Source organism: Seriola dumerili, unplaced genomic scaffold (assembly GCF_002260705.1).
Source record: "Seriola dumerili isolate Sdu_G_001 unplaced genomic scaffold, Sdu_1.0 BDQW01000078.1, whole genome shotgun sequence".
NCBI lineage: Eukaryota > Metazoa > Chordata > Actinopteri > Carangiformes > Carangidae > Seriola > Seriola dumerili.
The window spans coordinates 1,549,651-1,576,709 of NW_019174333.1; the positions used below are offsets into that span (position 1 = coordinate 1,549,651).

Consider the following 27,059-nt stretch of genomic DNA (forward strand, 5'->3'; position numbering starts at 1 on the left):
GCTCCAAAGCGCACGAGACACTCACAGGAGTTCAGGTCGGACTGAACCATGTCGGAGCCGCTGCTGGGAGCTGCTGTGCGTAAAAGCAGCCGCTCACCGGACAGGAAGTGAACTAATTATTATTAAACCCCATCCCTCATTTCCATATCTAGCGTGAGTTGGCTGGAGCGCAGCCAATCACCCCGCGAAGGGCAGCGAGAGTCGTAAAAGCATTATCCTTCCTCCATCATAATTACACTGACATGCGCAATCTGCACACGGGCATCAACAGCAGCCTCCGTTCGCCTATTTCACCGACCCCGCTCCCCGGGAAGGGTCCCAGTCCCCGCTGGTAGATGGTTCGGGGGAAGGCGGCAGCGAGTCGCACAGAAGGATCAACATGTCCCGCCGCAAGCAAGCCAAGCCGCAGCACCTCATGTCCGACGAGGGAGCCGCACACACCGGACTACTCTGCAGTGAAGGTAGGTGTCCCGGAGGTTTTCTACGACTTTTACCGGATCACTAGCAACAACAAGAACAACTATCATCTGAGGGCAGCTTCATTTAAAGGAGTTTAGTGCAGGAACATGACGAAAAGTGACGCTGATGATGGTTTGAGGTCCGAAAATGTCAAACAAAGGTGGATAAACTCTGAAACAGAAGATTAACACATTTTCCTGTTTCCTAATGATTCTTTTTTTTTTTTTTTTTTACATTTTAACATCGTTTATTTATTAAAAACCTCAACAAGTCTGAAGCCAAATGAAACTTGTCATTAAAAGCACGGAAAGAGTTTGATCAGGACACAAAATGGGAATTAATCAGTTCATATTTTATTACTTTGTTATCAAAATTCAAATTTAATAAACCGAGACTGTATTAGAATATAAATGGACCAAATCAAAACTAAATCATATTTTAGTTTCATGTGTGTTTAACAGCTTTTGGGGCGATGGGTAGGGACGGGGCCTGCTGTGGATCACTGCCGACAAACTCCATCAGAATACAGAAGAAACTCATGGAAGTCGCCACTTGATGTTAAATTTAATGTTGAGGATTTATTTCTTCAGATTATGTTTGAGGCTCTTGTGTGTTTTGGCTGGAGGTCGCCATGACAACTATTTAAATTGAATTTTAATGAGAAACACTGATCATAAAGCAGGAGTAAATAATGTGAAATGAAAATGTGGCCTTAACAAAAGTAGGATGTTATTTCATTATTTTTTTTAAAATCAGCTAATACTAATGTATTTACATGCATGGTGAGCTCTTAACATATTCTATCTATCCAGTACAAATAATTTCATAAATATAATAAAAAAAACAACAGATAGTGAAGATTTCAGTTCCCATATTCCAGTGTTTCTTGCACTTTTCCAGGAGTGTATTCAATTATTATTAATAATTATCAGCATTTTCCATATTATTTGTAACAAGATCTCATTATTCAATCACATTGCCAGGCTATGTTATGAAACACCAGAAGCCTCACACACTTTTCCAATATTTTAATATTTAATTAAACAACTTCATTTTCTCCTGGTGGACATGCAGCAGAGCCTGGGTGTTATTTGAACCCTTTAATCAGCTCTAACAGCTGAGCACTAACTCATATCAGCACTAATATTTTAAAGATAAATTAACCTTTGAACTGATGGATCAGACTGAAATGTTTATCCTAAAATTGACAGAATTTTAAATTGAGTTTGGCCTGCGCTCTCTGAATCTGGTGCAAAATCTTTAAAAAAGAAATCCCACCAGACTCTATTTGATAGAGTGTAAATGTAATTATTCTAATGTAATATGATTCATTTCACATCTTTGTGTATATATATATATATATATATATATATATATTATGTATATATATTAATGTTGACTTTATACATTTTTTTAGGCACTATCATCAGTTTTTTCTCTGTGTCAAAAGGCCTATAAAACATTAACGCTTTAATTTGAAACTTCGCCATCACAGCCTGGTTCCGTGTTTTTAAACAGTGTTATGTTAATATCTGATTATTTGTGGCTGTGAAAAGGTGTTGAGTGCAGAGGAGGCCCTCGTCACTCGGGCCCTCCCACAGCCCTGCAGCCAGGCGGGGGGCTCCGCCACTCTGAGCTGGGCTTTGATTGAGCCTGCTGACTTAACCTTTGTCAGCCTCCACCCTGCGAGGGGGCAAGTGCTCCGTGTCTGGATCATAATACAATTAGTACATCTGAACCGTTGACCTCTGCAGCCCAGAGGTCACACGGAGAGGCAGAGAGGCAGAGAGGCTCTGACGCTGGGGCTGAGAGTCTGTTTGCTCTGCAGCTGCAGCTCCATCGTCCAAAACCACACAGCGAGGAGCGGACATAAATCTGTTTGCTGCTCCTGACAGTATGGATTGAGTGAGGGTGACATTTTTAAATAAATTCCTATCTGTGTTATTATTTTTGGGAATATATTCAGAACCTTAAATCAAATCTGATCCTTCCTTTGTTTTCGTTGGAAGTAAATCTTACAAAGTGCAAACATAATCCTGAACTAAAACAGTGATAGTGTTTTCGCTCCTGTGTTTGCTAAATCGCCTTGGTGATCTTCAGACCACCCACTCAGAGAGCCAACGACTCTGATTATTTATCTCTGATGAGTTTGACTCTCTCAGCTCTCGTTACACTTTTCTTCTCTGAGCACAAACATGTTCAAATGAGTTTTTATTGTGTCAAATGTCAGTTTAGATTCAAAGCCTGTAGTGTGTCAGTTAAACCTATTACATCACTAATACTTGTGTATTTATGTGAGGATTTGTCGAGTGTGTTCACATGATTGTAAATATAGCAGACGTCTCACTCTTTGTTTGAGGTGAAACATGGTGATAATTGGAGGGTATTGACTACACTTGGAGACACACACACATATGCGTGCGCACACACACACAAACTATGTGCGCATCCAGAAGCGTGCACACACACCCACCCACACACACACACACACATACATGTTAAAATTCAGCACAGACACATATGCATGTTTAGATTTAATGCACGTATTTAGACCACACATGCGCACACACACACACACACACACACACACACACACACAGAGGTCTTACTGTTTACTTATTTTATGATTCATGATTATGTGTCAGAAAGTACATTATTTTTCATGAAATAAGGAAATTATTGTCACATTACAAACAAAAATATTGAATTTAAAAAAATGTCAAATTTCATCATCAGACCTAAATAAATGTAAATTTGCTCCTTTTTGAATTGTTATTCTTAAATTGGTGGAGGGAAGCCCGAGTGTGTCAAACAATAATTTACTATTGATTTCCTAGGATCTTTCCATCTGGTCTCGCTGTCTGTTTCCTAATGGGCCAAAGCCTGAACAGATGCAACACTGATCCTAAAGTCTGAAATCTTTTCACTGAGAACGTCAGAAACCAGCTACTGACAGAGGACAAAGGGAAAGAGGGAGTCTAAAGATCAACGTCAGGCTGAAGAAAACCACAGTGTTTTTGTAATAGAAGTTTTGAATACACAGATTTTGCAGATATAATTAACTGTAATTTTTAAAAAAAAATGATTAAAAAAAGTAACAGCGGATTGACATTAGAAGTTAGGATTGATAACCAATCCAAATGTTATATCCTGGATGTTCTGGTTTCTTCTATTTTTATTTTCCTTTGCACCAATCACTTAGGTATCGACTCAATCGATTATCAATTGCCTGGTGTTGTCGGTAATGGGAAAAAACAAGTCTAGTTTATTTGTCTGAGCGCAATCACTGATACAGTAATAATCAATTTATAAAATTTCTCAAACAGCTGTGCTTTACTGCATTAAAAAAAAAAACATTAATGACAGGAAAGTGTTTGAGAATCAAACCAGTTACTCAGAGTAACTAAACTGCCCTGATGCAGTAAACCTCTCTTTAAAATAAAGACACCATGTTCTAGTGTTTGACCAACACATGTGAAGCATGCAAATGTTTCTAGCTAAAAATTAAACACATTATTTAAATGTGTGAATGCAGCTAAAATCAATGTACTGTAGGGAATTCCATTATCTGTCTGAGAGGTCAGAAAACCTTATTAAACATCTGAAAACAAAAACCTCTGCTAACACTTTGAAGTGACTTTTTTTTATGTTTGTTGAATCCTGTGTTTTAAAATGGGATCAGAAAATAATATGAACATGTGTAAACATTTAAATAGTTGGGAAAACTTTATCTATTCTATAATCAAACATCAGATATAAACAGAGGAAAATAAAGTGGTTATTATTAACTGGTATTCCCCCTAAGTTTCCTCTGCGTAGTTAAAAAAAACATATTTTCCACTCTCTGTGACGGTGTTACGTGTATCTATTTACTCTAATTGTCTTGGGTGAAATACAGAAATCTAAGATGTTTTCTTTGTCTTCAAATGATCTGTTTCCAGATGTGTTTAGCATAATTTTAAACAAACCGTCTTGTGATTCAACTCGACATGTTTGTTGTCTTTGGACACTTTGGGATCTCTTGTGGAATCTGAAGTTCAGTGGGTTTGAACAATGCTTGTCCACACAACATGTGTTGTTTGGAAAGATGGACTCGACAGCGGGCGTGTGGGGATTAATTACAGTGTGATAAAGGAAAATTGGGCCCTTTGGTGAAATATCAGGACAATAAATGATCAGTTTTTGTATTCTTAATCTTCTTCTGTTTCCTTCTCAGGCATCATGGAGAGAGAGGCGACCAGTGGATGCTGCCACAGTGAGGAAACACACATCTGTGACAAGTGCTGCGCAGAGTTCTTCACTTGGACTGAACTGAATGAACATCAGAAGGTCTGCACCGAGGATCCCTTGGTGCTGATAGTTAAGGACAATGAAGGGATGCCTGTTCCTGAGGAGTCTCCTGTGGGACCCTCTCCGGTTCCCAGCCTTGTGTCCAGTGACTCATCCGCAGCCGAGTCCGCAGACGCCTGCTTTGAGCTGGGAGAGCCGCTGGTGAACGACAATGACAGTGTGGATAATTTAGAGGACGGCCGGGAGCAGGACGAAGCCATGGAGCTTCAGGACAAATACACCACAACCTCCAGCCCTCAGCCTTCAGACTCAGCTGAGTCCACTTCCCCGCAGATGTCAGCAGCTGGCAGCTACGGCATGCCGAGTACAAATGTGACGCTGGAGATCCTTCACAGCACCAGAGTCGCTGTGGCCCAGTTCTCCCAGGGGATCAACAGCAGTGGCGCAGGAGGGAAGGCGGCTTCAGCAGCCATCCCTGTGATCCTGGAGCACCTGCTGGCTCTGCAGCAACAACAGGTCCACCAGCTGCAGCTCATTGAGCAGATCTGCAGCCAGGTAGCCATCATGAACAGACAACCAACACAAGCTGCGTTAAACCCGGTCTCCAGATCCCTGTCTCTGGCACCTAACCCCTTCCCCTCCCAAGGCATCGTCCCTCCTCCCATCCTGCCACTGTCAGGGACGATGCCATCCACTGTTAATGGACAGGCTGCTGTTTCTTTGTCGTCTGTGCTTGAAAAGTCACAAAATATCCCGTCACAGACTGTATGTGGGAAGTCCAACTTTAGAGACGTTACATGTACCTCAGCTCCCCCAGAAAATTCAGCTCCATCTCTGTCCAGCAGCAGCAACAGCAGCAGCATCTCCACGTTACTTCCTCCTTACACAGGCTCACACACCAGCAGCATTAGCTGCACTCAAACACTGAGCTCCTCCAGCTCGCTGTCCCTGGGGCAGAGTGGCCTCCTCAGCTCATCCTCCAGCCTGCCATTTCTACCTCAGAGCCCCCCCAGCAGCGTCATTTTCCCCAATCCCTTGGCTAGCATCGCTGCCACAGCTAATGCACTTGACCCTCTCGCAGCCCTGATGAAGCACAGGAAAGGGAAACTGCCTAACGTGTCCTTGTTTGAAACGAAGCCCAGCCCAGAGGAACCCTTCTTCAAACATAAATGCAGGTTCTGTGCCAAAGTGTTTGGCAGCGACAGCGCTCTGCAGATCCACCTGCGCTCCCATACAGGAGAGCGCCCCTTCAAATGCAACATCTGTGGCAATCGCTTCTCCACGAAAGGGAACTTAAAGGTGCACTTCCAGAGGCATAAAGAGAAGTATCCTCATGTTCAGATGAACCCCTACCCAGTGCCAGAATATCTAGACAATGTGCCAACAAATTCTGGGATTCCCTATGGAATGTCCATCCCTCCAGAAAAACCAGTCTCCTCGTGGCTGGACAGCAAACCCGTTGTAGCAACTCTGCCAGCCACCATGGGTCTTCCATTTTCCTCCACTGTTACCAGTATCGGAGGCTCAAATGACCCTGTAAGTGTAACACCATCCGTTAAGTCGCCCTACCAGGCAGCTCCTGGTGAATGTATATCTTTGTCACCTAACCACAGAGGCAGTGAGGCTCATTTCTCTCCTGTTTCAGAGTCTCCTCAGTCAAACCGTGAGACAGAAGCATCCAATATACTGAAAACAGAGGGAGTACACCTGCCCCAAAGCTGCACCCTGAGACTGAGAGCCAACCCGGTAACAGAAGCAACCAGCACTACGATCCCATCTGTGGCCACCACGCCTGAACCTGTCACCTCAGCTTCCCCCGTCCCCAACTCTCCAACCCTCTTGTTCAACTCAGACGAAACTAAATTCCCATCTGGCGGCCTCCTGGATTCTATGCAAACCTCTGAAACCTCAAAGCTTCAGCAGCTGGTGGAGAATATCGACAAAAAGATCACAGACCCCAACCAGTGCGTCCTCTGTCACCGCGTCCTCAGCTGTCAGAGCGCGCTGAAGATGCACTACCGCATTCACACTGGGGAGAGGCCCTTTAAATGCAAAGTGTGTGGCAGGGCTTTCACCACCAAAGGCAACCTGAAGACACACATCGGCGTTCACAGGGAGAATCCCCCGGTTCAGGTGCAACACTCGTGTCCTATTTGCCAGAAGAAGTTCACCAACGCTGTTGTTCTTCAGCAGCACATCCGTATGCACATGGTGGGGCAGATTCCAGACTCGGCCCTGGTGGACGGGCTGCAGGAGATGGACAGCGACATCTCCATAAACGGGAAGAGCTTTGACAGTCTCAGCAGCAATGGCAATGACTTGATTGATGATATTTCAATGGAGGATGATAATGAGGAAGAGGAGGAGGAGGTAGAAAATATGGAGGAAGGTGTGAGTCCCTCTAAACCCTTGATCTCTGCTTGTAATTCTCCTCCTAAGCCCTTCACCATTGTTTCAAGTTTAGCAGCTCTGGAGAACCAAATGAAGATGGTAGACTCCACTGTAAATCTAAACCACTGTTTCGGCTTAAAACCCCTAACAAACGGCTTCAATGACAGCAGCCAACTCAATATTAAATGCGCTTTATCAGAGAAAATGGTGGAGAATTCCAGTGTAAACAGCCCAAATGTGTCAGAATCCTCCTGTTCACCTCATGCATCTGCATCTCCGATTCAAAGCAACTCAGAAGGCGTGACGATCAAATCACCTGCAGTGAACCACAGCATGCCAGAATCTCAAGAGCCTTTGGCAACCTCAGTGAAGAGAGAGCAATCTGAGTCTCCTACCTCTGCATCGGCAGCTGCAGCAGCGCAGGAGCGGAGAGGAATACAACCCAGTAAACTGTGTGTGAAAGAGGAGGCTACTTACAGTATGTCCTTCCAGCTGAGCAGAGACAGAGGTACATTTAGCATGTCACGTATTCATTTATAGACATTGTCATAACCTACAAAAGTTCAAATATTTTTCTGTTTTTTGATTTATGTTTCATTTGTGCACTGGGGTTTCTGCTGCAGGTCAAAACATTCCAAGCATGGTTACCAGCACATCATCAGGCCTCATAAAAACCGAGCTGAGCAGTCACAGTCAACCAAACAACCTAAGCGAAGGTCAGCACCCACCGTTTAGTGTCCACATCCCTCCGGCTTACCCGTCAGTCAGCAGCCCGGGCATGACCTCCCTGCTCGGCCCCGCGCCCCCTCGACGGACGCCGAAGCAGCACAACTGCAACGTCTGCGGGAAGAACTTCTCGTCGGCCAGCGCTCTACAGATCCATGAGCGCACACACACCGGGGAGAAACCGTTTGTCTGCTCCATCTGCGGCAGAGCTTTCACCACAAAAGGCAATCTGAAGGTAGATGACAGACTTTGTTGTTCTGTCCAGATTCAAGCTGAGATGTAGGTTTTGTTGAGATATTTAGTGGTAAATAACCTTTCATGAAATACTAGAGTATAGAGTCATATGATAATGGAGGATACTCCGTAACTACAGCTGAATAAACAAATGAATAATTAATTAATCTTAAAATTAAAACTTTGAGTGTTTCGACTACAAGTGTAGTGAGTCTAACTCTGGATTGTGTTGTATTGTATTTTAATGCAATGCACCAAACATGGCAACAGCATAACCTCTTGTATAAAAACAAAGAAAAGCAAAGGATTGATCTTGCATAAATCCCAAGGAAAAGTGAAGAAAAACTAAGTGAAGCCAATTCGTAAAATAAAATACTTGTCAAACGTCCTGTTAAAACACACACCATCCCCCTGTTAACAAAAAGTGTATGATTTCTACATTACAAGTATATATATATATATATATATATACTGTTGCCCATAAAGTTGGAATATATTTTTTTTTCAGTTTAATTATGGTTTAATTTCCATTGTGATATGTTTGGAAGAGATTGACTACTAAAGTTTTGAGAAGATATACACTTTATCTGTCAAGAATAAATCACATTGTCACAATCATTTCATGGAAAGAGGTAAAAAATATTTTATTCCAACTTTATGAGCAACACTGTATATATATATATATATATATATATATATATTTTAGTTATATTTTTGGGCATTTTTGCCTTTATTTTTGATAGTACAGTGAGAGATAGACAGAAAAGTCAGGGAGAGAGACTGAGGGGATGACATGCAGCAAAGGGCCGTGGGTCGGATCTGACCCCATGGTTGCTGCGGTTAGGACCAAGTCCATGTGATATGTGATCTACCAGGTGAGCCACCAAGGCGCCCCTACATTACGACATATTTATTCTTCTAAGAAAACATTTCCACTTCAGGAAACATAAGAAAATTAGGAAATAAGGTGTTTCTGGCACCTTTTAAAATAAAAGTCTGAATTTGAGTCTGCTGAATCCACATTGGAATTTATAATCCCCTGTTTAGCGCAACAAGATACTGACTAATACAAAAGCATGTTTGGAGAGTTACAGAGTCCCATGGTTGAGGCTGAGGGAGACCCTGAAGAGTTTTTCATTTATTTAATTGTATTTTTGAACCAGCAAATTGTCTGCTTTTGACAAATTCATTCTCAAATATATCCACTTAGGTATGTATATATATATATATATATAATATATAATATTATCATATATGTAGTACAACAATAACTGTAAATATTTATTGGTTTGCCAATAATTTGTTTGATTAATCGACTGACCATTTGGTTTGTAAAATGTCAGAAAATAGTGATAAATATCCATCAAAATTTCCCAGAACCCAGTGGAACCAACAGCCCAAAACTCAAAGATATTGAGCTTATTATCATATAAAACAGTATGTAACAATTATTTAGCACATTTGCTTAAAGAATTACTCAAATTATTAATGAATTTTCATAATAATTTTTGATTAATTTATTGTTCATCAACTGACTGATTAATTGACTGATCGCCTCTGAATCATTTAAAAACCTTATACTATTCGAACCCTGATATAAACATTAAAAGAGTTAAAAAATACATCTGAAATGTCATTAAACTGTGTTTTGGAACGATTTAGCATTTTTCAAAAGACCTATCAGTTTGTCAACATATAGAATGGAATATAGACATATAGAATCATAGCTCAATAGGGAGAATAAAGCACTAGCTGTTTTAATATCAGGGGCTTGATACTCACTTGGACCATCCATGTTTTGCATTTTAGAATAACAGCATGCACTAATTCTAATACATGTCATTTTCAGGTTCATATGGGAACTCACATGTGGAACAACGCACCAGCCAGGAGAGGCAGGCGGCTGTCGGTGGAGAACCCCATGGCCTTACTGGGTGGAGAGGCCATGAAGTTTGGGGAGATGTTTCAGAAGGACCTGGCAGCTCGAGCCATGAATGTAGACCCTGGCTTTTGGAACCGCTACGCAACAGCCATCACCAACAGCCTGGCCATGAAAAACAACGAGATCTCAGTGATTCAGAACAGAGGCATCTCTCAGCTTCACCCTCTGACTGCAGGCATGGACAGAGTGAGCACCACAGGAAGTCCAATCACCAGTATAACCAAGACAGGCATGGACCTGGGAAATAACAGACATTTTTCTATGCTGATTGATGACAGCAAAGAAATTGGAATCAATTGAATAAAGCTGAATGGTGATGAAATACTTATGCAAACTATTATGGACGTTAAAATATTTGTAAAACATCTTGTTTGTTCTTATGTATTATATATATAGACTTAAAAAAGAACTTTTTATCAATTGACAGAGAATAGTAGGGTATTCACATTTTGCTATTTTACTTTGCAGTCATTTGTGAATGTTTTTTTCTATACATGAAATAAGTTGTTTAACTTGTACCTGAAAATTCCTACGGTGCTTAGACATATGGTCACTCTGAAGAAGGGAACATATGTTCAAATCAATAATGCAAAGAGTCTGCTATCTTCTCCGGACAGCTGCCCAATGCTGCTAGCTGGTGCAAAGCACAAAATATGCTCATAAATACCCACAACAACAAACTGCAATGGTCTGTTGTCAATGTTCTGGTGAGAAATTGTTGGACCGAATAAAAAATAGAACAAACCGTCTGTATGTTCAGTTCACTACCTCACTCTGTTTAAACACTGAAAAGAGTTTATTGTCTTGATGTTATATCACACATTTCTTCATATTACACCAGAGTTAAAATTTCAACAAGGACTGAACTCTTTGATCTCCTTTTCCTTCATCGGCAGAAATACTTTTGCAAACATGAGCATTTTGTAATAAAGGATTTTTCTTTTTTTTCTCCCAAAACAAATGACTCCTGTATAATGTAAAACAGGAGGAATCACGCATGTACTAATTTGCACTCAAACAAAAAGCATTTGTTAAAATGTTGTTTCTGTGTCTTTAATGCTCTTGTTGTGTGCTGCTGTGAAACTAGGCTGTTCTCAAGCCTCAGCATTTTACAAAACGTCGCATTCAAGATAATAATAATAATAATGATATTTAAAAAAATTATTATTTTTTCATTCCAAACCAGACTTCATGACCTGCTCTCCAAAAGAGGCTTCAAAGAGGCAAATTGATTCCTTTATCAGGAGCACATCAGAAAGTGGATTTGTTTTCAGATTAATGTGGATTTTCTTGGGAATGGCGGTTACAAATTATTTTGGGAGACATTAAAAACTCGTTAAGCTTTTTATCTGGAATATTATCTGGTATTTAAATGAAAATATAAAAAGTAAAGACAAAGTGGTCAGCCTTAACCTTGATAAGAAACTGGATTTAAGGAAGACGATTAGCTATATGGGAAAAACAGTGTCAACTCAAAGGTTGCCTTACTGGCTTTTTCAGGCTTTCGACCGCATCACACGGTTTTTATCAGCGAATAACTGCTCTAAATTTGTTTTCAACCAAGTGAGGACGGTTGTTTGTTACTCATTTGATTTTATATGCTTAACACTATTGGTTATGTAGAATATAAGTCTCGTTAATGCTCCAGTCTCATTTTATCAGAAACTATAAATGTTACTTGACCACACGTATGCTGCCTTTGTAGACTCCCGGAAAGCGCACATTCCGCAATGTTACAATGAATCCGACGTACTTTTGGTAAAAATAAACATTTCCATTATTTATTTGTTTAGTTTTAGAAATGCGTTATGACAGAATGGAGAGAATGGAAAATATACTCTGTATGATTTCTAACCTTAAAATTCGCACCACAGTACGTTTGTTCGTCCGTAAGGGTCACAGTTTCAATATTTTCGCGCAGTAAGTGAATGCAGCATAAATCCTAAACGTCTTTTCAGTGTGACGTCAGGATGTGTACTGCCCAGCCAAGATGGCTGACAGCATCCCGTTAAATCCGGTGCGGAAGAACTCGAAGAGAATTCCGTATTACAACTCGGCCAGACATTCAAGGTATGGAGGGGCCAGCGGGGCTGTTTCTTTGGTCACGTACTGAAGAAAGCTGCTGTTTCTCTGAAATGTTTACCCGCGGCTGCCCCGGGCTCCGTGTCTTGTGTTCGGATTGTGGTTGTTAGCTTGTGTTGCTAGCACTGCAGCTGACAGCTCCTTCGCATTTTCTCCTTTGACAGCTCCTTCCTTTTGCTCGCATCACCATCCCTTAAGCTAAAAACCCGTGTAATGTTTACTCTACCTTTACTAGTCCAAGACAACCAGCCCTACACGCTCTCAGTTTGAGTTAGAGTAGGTTAGTGACATATCTTTGTTGATCACTGCGCTGGCATTAATTTAAAGTCACATGACGGCTTCTCTGTGTTATCTGATTCGTCACATGTTATAGAAGTATTGTTGCACACTGAAGTCATCACTCAAGAGTTTGTTCATTTTTCAGACTGGACGAGGATGAGCTAATAAAGCCCTAAAGGTGAGGACTGGACAGAAAGTGAAGTAGGTGCATGACCAGGTACTTTCAGACCCAGAAGCAACTTAAGCTGTTACTGCTTTTACAATAACAAGTAAATCTGTTTGCCACCCACCGCAAGTATGTCTACTAAGGTGACTAGATTTCTGAAATGAAATGCAAGGACATTTCTAGTTCAGTGGCCACTATATCATTACAGTATCCAGTGTTTTTATCTGTGGCGAATACAGTTCTGGTTTCATACATTTAACTGTCAAACAGTGACAGGTTGAAAAAAATCTTCTGACTAAATTTTTTTCAGGCCAAGTTATATCCCCCATCTATAATTTCTAAAACAAGTTACAGAGGTTTCCAGCACATTAGACCTGGGAAAACATATACCATGTTAATTATGTTAAATTGAAAATGATGCAGTAGGCACGGTAGCCTACATCCAAGTAGATTGTTTGCCTATTATTGAGCTACCTATCACTTGGTATTACAATTCCTCAGTCCTGTAGCCCCGCCCCTGATTCTAAGCTGGGTTACCTTATGTTTGTTTGTTGTGATGTGAATTCACTTGAAACATGCTATTTTTACACAGCAGTTTTCTCTAAAAGCAGGCGAGCAAGTAGTTAGTAGTAGAAGAAAAGTGATATGAAGCTGCTATAGTGAGCAGTCAGCCCTCCTTGCCTGTATGTTCTGCTGCCAGATATTTCCTTCTGGTATGTATTTTAATTTATTGTTAAAAACGGGGACCTTTCTGGGGACAGCTCCAGCCGTCTGGTCACCATAGTGTCTACCAGTAAGGGCGGGAATTACGATTTCATTCCGATTTTGATTCTTGGTGACACATTTCGGTTCAGAATTGATTCTCGATTCAATAAAGAAAGAAAGAGGGAAAAGAAATAATATATTTTGGCTCTTGCTCCAGCTCACTCAGTGCTCAGGTCCTCCAATAAAACTAAAGTGACAGTTAAGTGGTCCTGATGAGGGTCTGACTAACAGAAAAATTTGTGAGAATATGCAGATTTATTTAACTATATGTTAAATGCATTAACTTGAAAGGATGCTCAGCTGTGGAGAACAACCTCTCAGCTGAAATGCTACTACAGAGAAAGCCATCATTATCTGATAAGTGCAGACTACAGGTGCAGAGCTTTTGAAATGAAACAGACTGTTGACTGAGGCAATATCTTCACCCACAAATGTTGCTTGAAGTTTTGTAAAGTGCTGCAGTGTGTCTTGATCATCTGGTCTCGTTTGTTAGTGCTGGAGTCTGATAATGTTAATCTCTAGGTGATGGGGTAATAATAATAATAACTTTATTTATATAGAACTTATCAAAATCCGAGATTACAAAGTGTTTCACAAGGATAAAATAACAAAACAAACACAAACATACTCAAGATAATAAAACAATAAAAACAGAAACACAAGTAAGCAATGTTAAAATATGTGAAATATTTAAATTAAATTATTCAAAAGCTTTGTGAAAGAAATGGGTTTTTAGAAGCGTTTAAAAGAAGATTCTGATTTTACCAGTCTAAGTTCATCGGGCAGGTTGTTTCAGAGTTGTGGTGTCCTGACAGCAAAAGCTCCGCCCCTTTAAGTCTTACATCTTGATGTAGGAGCTACCAACAGCTTCCTGTCTGAGGACCTTTGACTACGTGCAGGTTGATTCAGAGATATAGTTGAGGGCCATGAAGTGCTTTAAAAGTCAGAAGTAGAATTTTCAAATGGAATCATTAACAAAATACTTCGCCTTTGTTTTACAAAGCTGATTATTAAGATAATAAATCCTAAATGCGCTTTTCGCCCAGCCCTATCTTCCACAATTGATTTTGTGTATAAGCAGCTCGTTTTGAGTTGTGATGATGTTTATCTCCTCTATGTCAAAATCATATTTAAATGTAAATTTTAAGGTGAACACCTCTGCCCCTCTGAATTCCCTTCCTTTGCTCTCATTAATGAAATTCATGACAGCTTTGTTGAGGCCTATGGTTAAATTGTCTGGCCTCATCATGGAGGTCAGACTGCACCTACAGAGCAGAGCACTGGTCCTGAAGCTGGTAAAAATCACAGGCAGAGCTTTTCCATTGACACTGCGGACAACTGTTGGCAGTAATTCTTGTGTTGCACCGGAGAGCCAGGAAACCTTTTTACAAACCAACCCACGTTTTTTCACTGGATTAAGAGTTGAATTATTATGTAATCAGATGTGGGAGTTCCAAAGCAAGAAACACTGGGGCTATTAATGTACCTCGTTGGCAACTTCCCACAGTTTGTAAAGGAAACATATAAAAAAAAAAAAAACAACTGAAGTTGGTGGTTGCTGGTGATTCATATGTTGCCTCATGAACAGTGGTGTCTGAGATCAAAGCCTCCAGAGTTGATTTGCAGGTTTAGAACCAAATCTAACAAGTCAACATTACTCAGTATTTGCTCAACCTACCACTGCTTTTTGAGTATTTAATTTGTGTAATCCCTTAAATCTATAGTCTTTTTAAAAAATTTCCACTCATTGTGGAGACTCTCCTCCCATATTTAGTTATAGATCTATGCTTTCTTTTCAGACTTGTCAGTTTACCTTTGATCTGTCTTGAGCATGTCTGTATAAAAAAANTGTCAACTCAAAGGTTGCCTTACTGGCTTTTTCAGGCTTTCGACCGCATCACACGGTTTTTATCAGCGAATAACTGCTCTAAATTTGTTTTCAACCAAGTGAGGACGGTTGTTTGTTACTCATTTGATTTTATATGCTTAACACTATTGGTTATGTAGAATATAAGTCTCGTTAATGCTCCAGTCTCATTTTATCAGAAACTATAAATGTTACTTGACCACACGTATGCTGCCTTTGTAGACTCCCGGAAAGCGCACATTCCGCAATGTTACAATGAATCCGACGTACTTTTGGTAAAAATAAACATTTCCATTATTTATTTGTTTAGTTTTAGAAATGCGTTATGACAGAATGGAGAGAATGGAAAATATACTCTGTATGATTTCTAACCTTAAAATTCGCACCACAGTACGTTTGTTCGTCCGTAAGGGTCACAGTTTCAATATTTTCGCGCAGTAAGTGAATGCAGCATAAATCCTAAACGTCTTTTCAGTGTGACGTCAGGATGTGTACTGCCCAGCCAAGATGGCTGACAGCATCCCGTTAAATCCGGTGCGGAAGAACTCGAAGAGAATTCCGTATTACAACTCGGCCAGACATTCAAGGTATGGAGGGGCCAGCGGGGCTGTTTCTTTGGTCACGTACTGAAGAAAGCTGCTGTTTCTCTGAAATGTTTACCCGCGGCTGCCCCGGGCTCCGTGTCTTGTGTTCGGATTGTGGTTGTTAGCTTGTGTTGCTAGCACTGCAGCTGACAGCTCCTTCGCATTTTCTCCTTTGACAGCTCCTTCCTTTTGCTCGCATCACCATCCCTTAAGCTAAAAACCCGTGTAATGTTTACTCTACCTTTACTAGTCCAAGACAACCAGCCCTACACGCTCTCAGTTTGAGTTAGAGTAGGTTAGTGACATATCTTTGTTGACCACTGCGCTGGCATTAATTTAAAGTCACATGACGGCTTCTCTGTGTTATCTGATTCGTCACATGTTATAGAAGTATTGTTGCACACTGAAGTCATCACTCAAGAGTTTGTTCATTTTTCAGACTGGACGAGGATGAGCTAATAAAGCCCTAAAGGTGAGGACTGGACAGAAAGTGAAGTAGGTGCATGACCAGGTACTTTCAGACCCAGAAGCAACTTAAGCTGTTACTGCTTTTACAATAACAAGTAAATCTGTTTGCCACCCACCGCAAGTATGTCTACTAAGGTGACTAGATTTCTGAAATGAAATGCAAGGACATTTCTAGTTCAGTGGCCACTATATCATTACAGTATCCAGTGTTTTTATCTGTGGCGAATACAGTTCTGGTTTCATACATTTAACTGTCAAACAGTGACAGGTTGAAAAAAATCTTCTGACTAAATTTTTTTCAGGCCAAGTTATATCCCCCATCTATAATTTCTAAAACAAGTTACAGAGGTTTCCAGCACATTAGACCTGGGAAAACATATACCATGTTAATTATGTTAAATTGAAAATGATGCAGTAGGCACGGTAGCCTACATCCAAGTAGATTGTTTGCCTATTATTGAACTACCTATCACTTGGTATTACAATTCCTCAGTCCTGTAGCCCCGCCCCTGATTCTAAGCTGGGTTACCTTATGCTGTTTGTTGTGATGTGAATTCACTTGAAACATGCTATTTTTACACACCAGTTTTCTCAAAAAGCAGGCGAGCAAGTAGTTAGTAGTAGAAGAAAAGTGATATGAAGCTGCTATAGTGAGCAGTCAGTCCTCCTTGCCTGTATGTTCTGCTGCCAGATATTTCCTTCTGGTATGTATTTTAATTTATTGTTAAAAACGGGGACCTTTCTGGGGACAGCTCCAGCCGTCTGGTCACCATAGTGTCTACCAGTAAGGGCGGGAATTACGATTTCATTCCGATTTTGATTCTTGGTGACACATTTCGGTTCAGAATTGATTCTCGATTCAATAAAGAAAGAAAGAGGGAAAAGAAATAATATATTTTGGCTCTTGCTCCAGCTCACTCAGTGCTCAGGTCCTCCAATAAAACTAAAGTGACAGTTAAGTGGTCCTGATGAGGGTCTGACTAACAGAAAAATTTGTGAGAATATGCAGATTTATTTAACTATATGTTAAATGCATTAACTTGAAAGGATGCTCAGCTGTGGAGAACAACCTCTCAGCTGAAATGCTACTACAGAGAAAGCCATCATTATCTGATAAGTGCAGACTACAGGTGCAGAGCTTTTGAAATGAAACAGACTGTTGACTGAGGCAATATCTTCACCCACAAATGTTGCTTGAAGTTTTGTAAAGTGCTGCAGTGTGTCTTGATCATCTGGTCTCGTTTGTTAGTGCTGGAGTCTGATAATGTTAATCTCTAGGTGATGGGGTAATAATAATAATAACTTTATTTATATAGAACTTATCAAAATCCGAGATTACAAAGTGTTTCACAAGGATAAAATAACAAAACAAACACAAACATACTCAAGATAATAAAACAATAAAAACAGAAACACAAGTAAGCAATGTTAAAATATGTGAAATATTTAAATTAAATTATTCAAAAGCTTTGTGAAAGAAATGGGTTTTTAGAAGCGTTTAAAAGAAGATTCTGATTTTACCAGTCTAAGTTCATCGGGCAGGTTGTTTCAGAGTTGTGGTGTCCTGACAGCAAAAGCTCCGCCCCTTTAAGTCTTACATCTTGATGTAGGAGCTACCAACAGCTTCCTGTCTGAGGACCTTTGACTACGTGCAGGTTGATTCAGAGATATAGTTGAGGGCCATGAAGTGCTTTAAAAGTCAGAAGTAGAATTTTCAAATCGAATCGTTAACAAAATACTTCGCCTTTGTTTTACAGAGCTGATTATTAAGATAATAAATCCTAAATGCGCTTTTCGCCCAGCCCTATCTTCCACAATTGATTTTGTGTATAAGCAGCTCGTTTTGAGTTGTGATGATGTTTATCTCCTCTATGTCAAAATCATATTTAAATGTAAATTTTAAGGTGAACACCTCTGCCCCTCTGAATTCCCTTCCTTTGCTCTCATTAATGAAATTCATGACAGCTTGTTGAGGCCTATGGTTAAATTGTCTGGCCTCATCATGGAGGTCAGACTGCACCTACAGAGCGGAGCACTGGTCCTGAAGCTGGTAAAAATCACAGACAGAGCTTTTCCATTGACACTGCGGACAACTGTTGGCAGTAATTCTTGTGTTGCACCGGAGAGCCAGGAAACCTTTTTACAAACCAACCCACGTTTTTTCACTGGATTAAGAGTTGAATTATTATGTAATCAGATGTGGGAGTTCCAAAGCAAGAAACACTGGGGCTATTAATGTACCTCGTTGGCAACTTCCCACAGTTTGTAAAGGAAACATATAAAAAAAACAAAAAAAACTGAAGTTGGTGGTTGCTGGTGATTCATACATTGCCTCATGAACAGTGGTGTCTGAGATCAAAGCCTCGAGAGTTGATTTGCAGGTTTAGAACCAAATCTAACAAGTCAACATTACTCAGTATTTGCTCAACCTACCACTGCTTTTTGAGTATTTAATTTGTGTAATCCCTTAAATCTATAGTCTTTTTAAAAAATTTTCCACTCATTGTGGAGACTCTCCTCCCATATTTAGTTATAGATCTATGCTTTCTTTTCAGACTTGTCAGTTTACCTTTGATCTGTCTTGAGCATGTCTGTATAAAAAACATTTTCCTCTCTTTCTGTTACCAACTGTCTTTCTGATTGCCAAGGAGATATTTTAGGTTCATATTTAAGACAACCTTGATTACCTCTTAGCTCTAGACCAGCAGAAATAACTTTTAGTTAGAAAAGAGCCAGTTTCACTAAGTGAAATCCATTATTTTAGAGGTGGATATGATTGGAGAAATTCAGGAGTCAGTTATGGAGCCATCGCTATGATCGGCATCTTGTTGGTAGAAATAACATAGGTGTTTCATGTCTCATGCTTTGAACTTTGCTGCAAGGTTAATCTGTAAAGTTGGACCAACAACCATTTTGTTCGCAAGACCCTCATGACCACCTTATACCCACTGTTAACATCACAGGAAGTTTGTTTGTGTGTTGTTTATTCGGTTTAGCAGAAGTTGTTACTGCTGTTGCTTTATTGTTAGTAAATTGCCTAGAATTTATTGTGCATATATTTACCGTGATGCGTGATTGATAAGTTAGTGTGATAATGTTTCAGAAAATAAATCACATGATCTTCTCATTCCCAACAAACTCTCCATGCAGAATTCATATTGTCAGAGTTTCATCACTTTTTAGGTTTTCAGTGTTTCTCTCGACTGCACCGTTATAAATATGTTTTATAAAGCATGTTCCATCATAACAGATATATGTATATAAGCAAATAAAACTGATAGGATTATTAGGAGGTTTGCTGGCATCTTGGATTTATGATGATGTATCAGCTTTTCCCCTGCGGCTACAGAGTTTCTCAATTCGTTGGAGGGACTTCATGAATAGGACATTATGTGCTCTTCAAGTGTGTTTCTCTATAATGTGAATAGGAGACGTGCTCTACCGTACTTAGTGATAGAAGAACTGCTCTGACAAACTTTAATGTTTGCTTCACTACAGTCCTTCACTAAATTGAAGAGCATTTCTCATTCCTTTTCTTTTTTCATTTTAAAGATATTTTTTTGGCATTTTTCACCTTTTTTATTGGTCAGAAAATTAGGGAAGAGATGCAACACAGGTCCCCGTCCAAAATCAAACTGTGGATGTTGCGTTTATGTGGCATGAGCTGTAACCATTCAGCTCCCAAGGCGCTTCATAGTCACCCAACTGTAATGTGTAAATTGAGCTGGCTTTGGCCCCACAGCCTGTATATTGAACCTGTATAATTCACAACCAGTGTGGATTAATATGTCTTCGAAATAAAAGAAATGTTTCTCAGTGTACATGAGTGATAAGGAAACACTTATCATCAATATTTTTTTGCACAAGGCAGAAGATGTTTCTGTGTTTCACCCCAAGTAGTGTCCTAGTTCTGAAAAACTGGGTTCCACTCAGCATAAGACATTTGCATTTCCAGTCTCAGCTGTTCATGTGTCACTGTACTTTGCCTCCACTGCCTCCTCACAGGTACTCTCTAGAAGATGAGCCCTCTAACCTGGATGAGATGCCTCTGATGATGTCGGAGGAAGGCTTTGAGAATGATGAGAGCGACTACCAGACGCTGCCCCGGGCCAGAGTCAACCATAGACACAGAGGCCTCGGGTGGTTTCTCTGCGGAGGGTGGAAAGTCCTCTGTGGCAGGTATTTCTGCAGCACTAGCTTTTTTTTTTTTTTTATGACTTATGTTGGTAATCTGTGCATGACGACTTGAAGAAATGATGCACAAATCAAAGTCTAGTCTTTTGTAGCTGGATCTTTTTAGACAATCAAAAACAAACATTCAAATATTCTCAAGAAAGTTTCTATTTCTGTCGTATTTTTCCCGTCTGCACTGTGTCCTTGGGTATTTTGAATGTAAGATTCAACATAATGTTTTTACTATTATTGTGCCACTTGTATAAGATTTATACTTTGCAACCTTTGCATCTATAAACTATGCATCTTTAACATATGACATGAGTATGAACATATGAATATGAGTATTAGGGCCACACTGGGGGACAAAAAGCTGACATTTTGAGAATAAAGTCATAATTTTACAAGAAAAAAGTCATAATATTATGAGAATAANGAAAACATATACCATGTTAATTATGTTAAATTGAAAATGATGCAGTAGGCACGGTAGCCTACATCCAAGTAGATTGTTTGCCTATTATTGAGCTACCTATCACTTGGTATTACAATTCCTCAGTCCTGTAGCCCCGCCCCTGATTCTAAGCTGGGTTACCTTATGCTGTTTGTTGTGATGTGAATTCACTTGAAACATGCTATTTTTACACACCAGTTTTCTCAAAAAGCAGGCGAGCAAGTAGTTAGTAGTAGAAGAAAAGTGATATGAAGCTGCTATAGTGAGCAGTCAGTCCTCCTTGCCTGTATGTTCTGCTGCCAGATATTTCCTTCTGGTATGTATTTTAATTTATTGTTAAAAACGGGGACCTTTCTGGGGACAGCTCCAGCCGTCTGGTCACCTTAGTGTCTACCAGTAAGGGCGGGAATTACGATTTCTTTCCGATTTTGATTCTTGGTGACACATTTCGGTTCAGAATTGATTCTCGATTCAATAAAGAAAGAAAGAGGGAAAAGAAATAATATATTTTGGCTCTTGCTCCAGCTCACTCAGTGCTCAGGTCCTCCAATAAAACTAAAGTGACAGTTAAGTGGTCCTGATGAGGGTCTGACTAACAGAAAAATTTGTGAGAATATGCAGATTTATTTAACTATATGTTAAATGCATTAACTTGAAAGGATGCTCAGCTGTGGAGAACAGCCTCTCAGCTGAAATGCTACTACAGAGAAAGCCATCATTATCTGATAAGTGCAGACTACAGGTGCAGAGCTTTTGAAATGAAACAGACTGTTGACTGAGGCAATATCTTCACCCACTAATGTCGCTTGAAGTTTTGTGCTGCAGTGTGTCTCGATCATCTGGTCTCGTTTGTTAGTGCTGGAGTCTGATAATGTTAATCTCTAGGTGATGGGGTAATAATAATAACTTTATTTATATAGAACTTATCAAAATCCGAGATTACAAAGTGTTTCACAAGGATAAAATAACAAAACAAACACAAACATACTCAAGGTAATAAAACAATAAAAACAGAAACACAAGTAAGCAATGTTAAAATATGTGAAATATTTAAATTAAATTATTCAAAAGTATTGTGAAAGAAATGGGTTTTTAGAAGCGTTTAAAAGAAGATTCTGATTTTACCAGTCTAAGTTCATCGGGCAGGTTGTTTCAGAGTTGTGGTGTCCTGACAGCAAAAGCTCCGCCCCTTTAAGTCTTACATCTTGATGTAGGAGCTACCAACAGTTTCCTGTCTGAGGACCTTTGACTACGTGCAGGTTGATTCAGAGATATAGTTGGGGGCCATGAAGTGCTTTAAAAGTCAGAAGTAGAATTTTCAAATCGAATCATTAACAAAATACTTCGCCTTTGTTTTACAAAGCTGATTATTAAGATAATAAATCCTAAATGCGCTTTTCGCCCAGCCCTATCTTCCACAATTGATTTTGTGTATAAGCAGCTCGTTTTGAGTTGTGATGATGTTTATCTCCTCTATGTCAAAATCATATTTAAATGTAAATTTTAAGGTGAACACCTCTGCCCCTCTGAATTCCCTTCCTTTGCTCTCATTAATGAAATTCATGACAGCTTTGTTGAGGCCTATGGTTAAATTGTCTGGCCTCATCATGGAGGTCAGACTGCACCTACAGAGCAGAGCACTGGTCCTGAAGCTGGTAAAAATCACAGGCAGAGCTTTTCCATTGACACTGCGGACAACTGTTGGCAGTAATTCTTGTGTTGCACCGGAGAGCCAGGAAACCTTTTTACAAACCAACCCACGTTTTTTCACTGGATTAAGAGTTGAATTATTATGTAATCAGATGTGGGAGTTCCAAAGCAAGAAACACTGGGGCTATTAATGTACCTCGTTGGCAACTTCCCACAGTTTGTAAAGGAAACATATAAAAAAAACAAAAAAAACTGAAGTTGGTGGTTGCTGGTGATTCATACATTGCCTCATGAACAGTGGTGTCTGAGATCAAAGCCTCGAGAGTTGATTTGCAGGTTTAGAACCAAATCTAACAAGTCAACATTACTCAGTATTTGCTCAACCTACCACTGCTTTTTGAGTATTTAATTTGTGTAATCCCTTAAATCTATAGTCTTTTTAAAAAATTTCCACTCATTGTGGAGACTCTCCTCCCATATTTAGTTATAGATCTATGCTTTCTTTTCAGACTTGTCAGTTTACCTTTGATCTGTCTTGAGCATGTCTGTATAAAAAAACATTTTCCTCTCTTTCTGTTACCAACTGTCTTTCTGATTGCCAAGGAGATATTTTAGGTTCATATTTAAGACAACCTTGATTACCTCTTAGCTCTAGACCAGCAGAAATAACTTTTAGTTAGAAAAGAGCCAGTTTCACTAAGTGAAATCCATTATTTTAGAGGTGGATATGATTGGAGAAATTCAGGAGTCAGTTATGGAGCCATCTCTATGATCGGCATCTTGTTGGTAGAAATAACATAGGTGTTTCATGTCTCATGCTTTGAACTTTGCTGCAAGGTTAATCTGTAAAGTTGGACCAACAACCATTTTGTTCGCAAGACCCTCATGACCACCTTATACCCACTGTTAACATCACAGGAAGTTTGTTTGTGTGTTGTTTATTCGGTTTAGCAGAAGTTGTTACTGCTGTTGCTTTATTGTTAGTAAATTGCCTAGAATTTATTGTGCATATATTTACCGTGATGCGTGATTGATAAGTTAGTGTGATAATGTTTCAGAAAATAAATCACATGATCTTCTCATTCCCAACAAACTCTCCATGCAGAATTCATATTGTCAGAGTTTCATCACTTTTTAGGTTTTCAGTGTTTCTCTCGACTGCACCGTTATAAATATGTTTTATAAAGCATGTTCCATCATAACAGATATATGTATATAAGCAAATAAAACTGATAGGATTATTAGGAGGTTTGCTGGCATCTTGGATTTATGATGATGTATCAGCTTTTCCCCTGCGGCTACAGAGTTTCTCAATTCGTTGGAGGGACTTCATGAATAGGACATTATGTGCTCTTCAAGTGTGTTTCTCTATAATGTGAATAGGAGACGTGCTCTACCGTACTTAGTGATAGAAGAACTGCTCTGACAAACTTTAATGTTTGCTTCACTACAGTCCTTCACTAAATTGAAGAGCATTTCTCATTCCTTTTCTTTTTTCATTTTAAAGATATTTTTTTGGCATTTTTCACCTTTTTTATTGGTCAGAAAATTAGGGAAGAGATGCAACACAGGTCCCCGTCCAAAATCAAACTGTGGATGTTGCGTTTATGTGGCATGAGCTGTAACCATTCAGCTCCCAAGGCGCTTCATAGTCACCCAACTGTAATGTGTAAATTGAGCTGGCTTTGGCCCCACAGCCTGTATATTGAACCTGTATAATTCACAACCAGTGTGGATTAATATGTCTTCGAAATAAAAGAAATGTTTCTCAGTGTACATGAGTGATAAGGAAACACTTATCATCAATATTTTTTTGCACAAGGCAGAAGATGTTTCTGTGTTTCACCCCAAGTAGTGTCCTAGTTCTGAAAAACTGGGTTCCACTCAGCATAAGACATTTGCATTTCCAGTCTCAGCTGTTCATGTGTCACTGTACTTTGCCTCCACTGCCTCCTCACAGGTACTCTCTAGAAGATGAGCCCTCTAACCTGGATGAGATGCCTCTGATGATGTCGGAGGAAGGCTTTGAGAATGATGAGAGCGACTACCAGACGCTGCCCCGGGCCAGAGTCAACCATAGACACAGAGGCCTCGGGGGGTTTCTCTGCGGAGGGTGGAAAGTCCTCTGTGGCAGGTATTTCTGCAGCACTAGCTTTTTTTTTTTTTTTATGACTTATGTTGGTAATCTGTGCATGACGACTTGAAGAAATGATGCACAAATCAAAGTCTAGTCTTTTGTAGCTGGATCTTTTTAGACAATCAAAAACAAACATTCAAATATTCTCAAGAAAGTTTCTATTTCTGTCGTATTTTTCCCGTCTGCACTGTGTCCTTGGGTATTTTGAATGTAAGATTCAACATAATGTTTTTACTATTATTGTGCCACTTGTATAAGATTTATACTTTGCAACCTTTGCATCTATAAACTATGCATCTTTAACATATGACATGAGTATGAACATATGAATATGAGTATTAGGGCCACACTGGGGGACAAAAAGCTGACATTTTGAGAATAAAGTCATAATTTTACAAGAAAAAAGTCATAATATTATGAGAATAAAGTCACAAGGATAAACATTACAAGAATAAAGTGGTAATTTTAAGATCTGTGTTGTTTTAGAGGGGAAATATCAGAAGCTTCTACTTTAGCAGAGGTTTCACTAATAAGGAGATACTTCATCTTATGGCTCATCAGTGTCAGACTTTTTTTCTTTTAAAAATATGACTTTTTCTTGTAATATTATGACTTTAATGTTGTAATATTATGACTTTTTATTTTTGGTAATATTACAACTTTTTTCTTATTTTAGCTTCAAAAATCACGACTTTATTCTTGACATTTCTCTTCTTCTTGAAAGATTTCTTTTTTTCCCCTCAATGTGGCCCAGAGCTTTTGAAATGAAACAGACTGTTGACTGAGGCAATATCTTCACCCACAAATGTTGCTTGAAGTTTTGTAAAGTGCTGCAGTGTGTCTTGATCATCTGGTCTCGTTTGTTAGTGCTGGAGTCTGATAATGTTAATCTCTAGGTGATGGGGTAATAATAATAACTTTATTTATATAGAACTTATCAAAATCCGAGATTACAAAGTGTTTCACAAGGATAAAATAACAAAACAAACACAAACATACTCAAGATAATAAAACAATAAAAACAGAAACACAAGTAAGCAATGTTAAAATATGTGAAATATTTAAATTAAATTATTCAAAAGTATTGTGAAAGAAATGGGTTTTTAGAAGCGTTTAAAAGAAGATTCTGATTTTACCAGTCTAAGTTCATCGGGCAGGTTGTTTCAGAGTTGTGGTGTCCTGACAGCAAAAGCTCCGCCCCTTTAAGTCTTACATCTTGATGTAGGAGCTACCAACAGTTTCCTGTCTGAGGACCTTTGACTACGTGCAGGTTGATTCAGAGATATAGTTGAGGGCCATGAAGTGCTTTAAAAGTCAGAAGTAGAATTTTCAAATCGAATCGTTAACAAAATACTTCGCCTTTGTTTTACAGAGCTGATTATTAAGATAATAAATCCTAAATGCGCTTTTCGCCCAGCCCTATCTTCCACAATTGATTTTGTGTATAAGCAGCTCGTTTTGAGTTGTGATGATGTTTATCTCCTCTATGTCAAAATCATATTTAAATGTAAATTTTAAGGTGAACACCTCTGCCCCTCTGAATTCCCTTCCTTTGCTCTCATTAATGAAATTCATGACAGCTTNACAAAGCTGATTATTAAGATAATAAATCCTAAATGCGCTTTTCGCCCAGCCCTATCTTCCACAATTGATTTTGTGTATAAGCAGCTCGTTTTGAGTTGTGATGATGTTTATCTCCTCTATGTCAAAATCATATTTAAATGTAAATTTTAAGGTGAACACCTCTGCCCCTCTGAATTCCCTTCCTTTGCTCTCATTAATGAAATTCATGACAGCTTTGTTGAGGCCTATGGTTAAATTGTCTGGCCTCATCATGGAGGTCAGACTGCACCTACAGAGCAGAGCACTGGTCCTGAAGCTGGTAAAAATCACAGGCAGAGCTTTTCCATTGACACTGCGGACAACTGTTGGCAGTAATTCTTGTGTTGCACCGGAGAGCCAGGAAACCTTTTTACAAACCAACCCACGTTTTTTCACTGGATTAAGAGTTGAATTATTATGTAATCAGATGTGGGAGTTCCAAAGCAAGAAACACTGGGGCTATTAATGTACCTCGTTGGCAACTTCCCACAGTTTGTAAAGGAAACATATAAAAAAAACAAAAAAAACTGAAGTTGGTGGTTGCTGGTGATTCATACATTGCCTCATGAACAGTGGTGTCTGAGATCAAAGCCTCGAGAGTTGATTTGCAGGTTTAGAACCAAATCTAACAAGTCAACATTACTCAGTATTTGCTCAACCTACCACTGCTTTTTGAGTATTTAATTTGTGTAATCCCTTAAATCTATAGTCTTTTTAAAAAATTTCCACTCATTGTGGAGACTCTCCTCCCATATTTAGTTATAGATCTATGCTTTCTTTTCAGACTTGT

At 39.4% G+C, this 27,059-nt stretch overlaps 2 protein-coding genes across 2 annotated transcripts; both read left to right on the forward strand.

The window, feature by feature from the left end:
- Positions 1-379: 379 nt before the first annotated feature.
- Positions 380-10,377, forward strand: LOC111220896 (sal-like protein 3). The gene is made up of 4 exons (XM_022744167.1): positions 380-476; positions 4,691-7,648; positions 7,764-8,101; positions 9,950-10,377. The coding sequence occupies exons 1-4, from the start codon at positions 380-382 to the stop codon at positions 10,340-10,342; spliced, it is 3,786 nt and encodes a 1,261-aa protein (XP_022599888.1). The 3' UTR covers positions 10,343-10,377.
- Positions 10,378-15,688: 5,311 nt separating this feature from the next.
- Positions 15,689-25,567, forward strand: LOC111220834 (probable phospholipid-transporting ATPase IIB). The gene is made up of 4 exons (XM_022744072.1): positions 15,689-15,788; positions 20,259-20,432; positions 24,491-24,664; positions 25,564-25,567. The coding sequence occupies exons 1-4, from the start codon at positions 15,709-15,711 to the stop codon at positions 25,565-25,567; spliced, it is 432 nt and encodes a 143-aa protein (XP_022599793.1). The 5' UTR covers positions 15,689-15,708.
- The last annotated feature ends 1,492 nt before the right edge of the window (positions 25,568-27,059 follow it).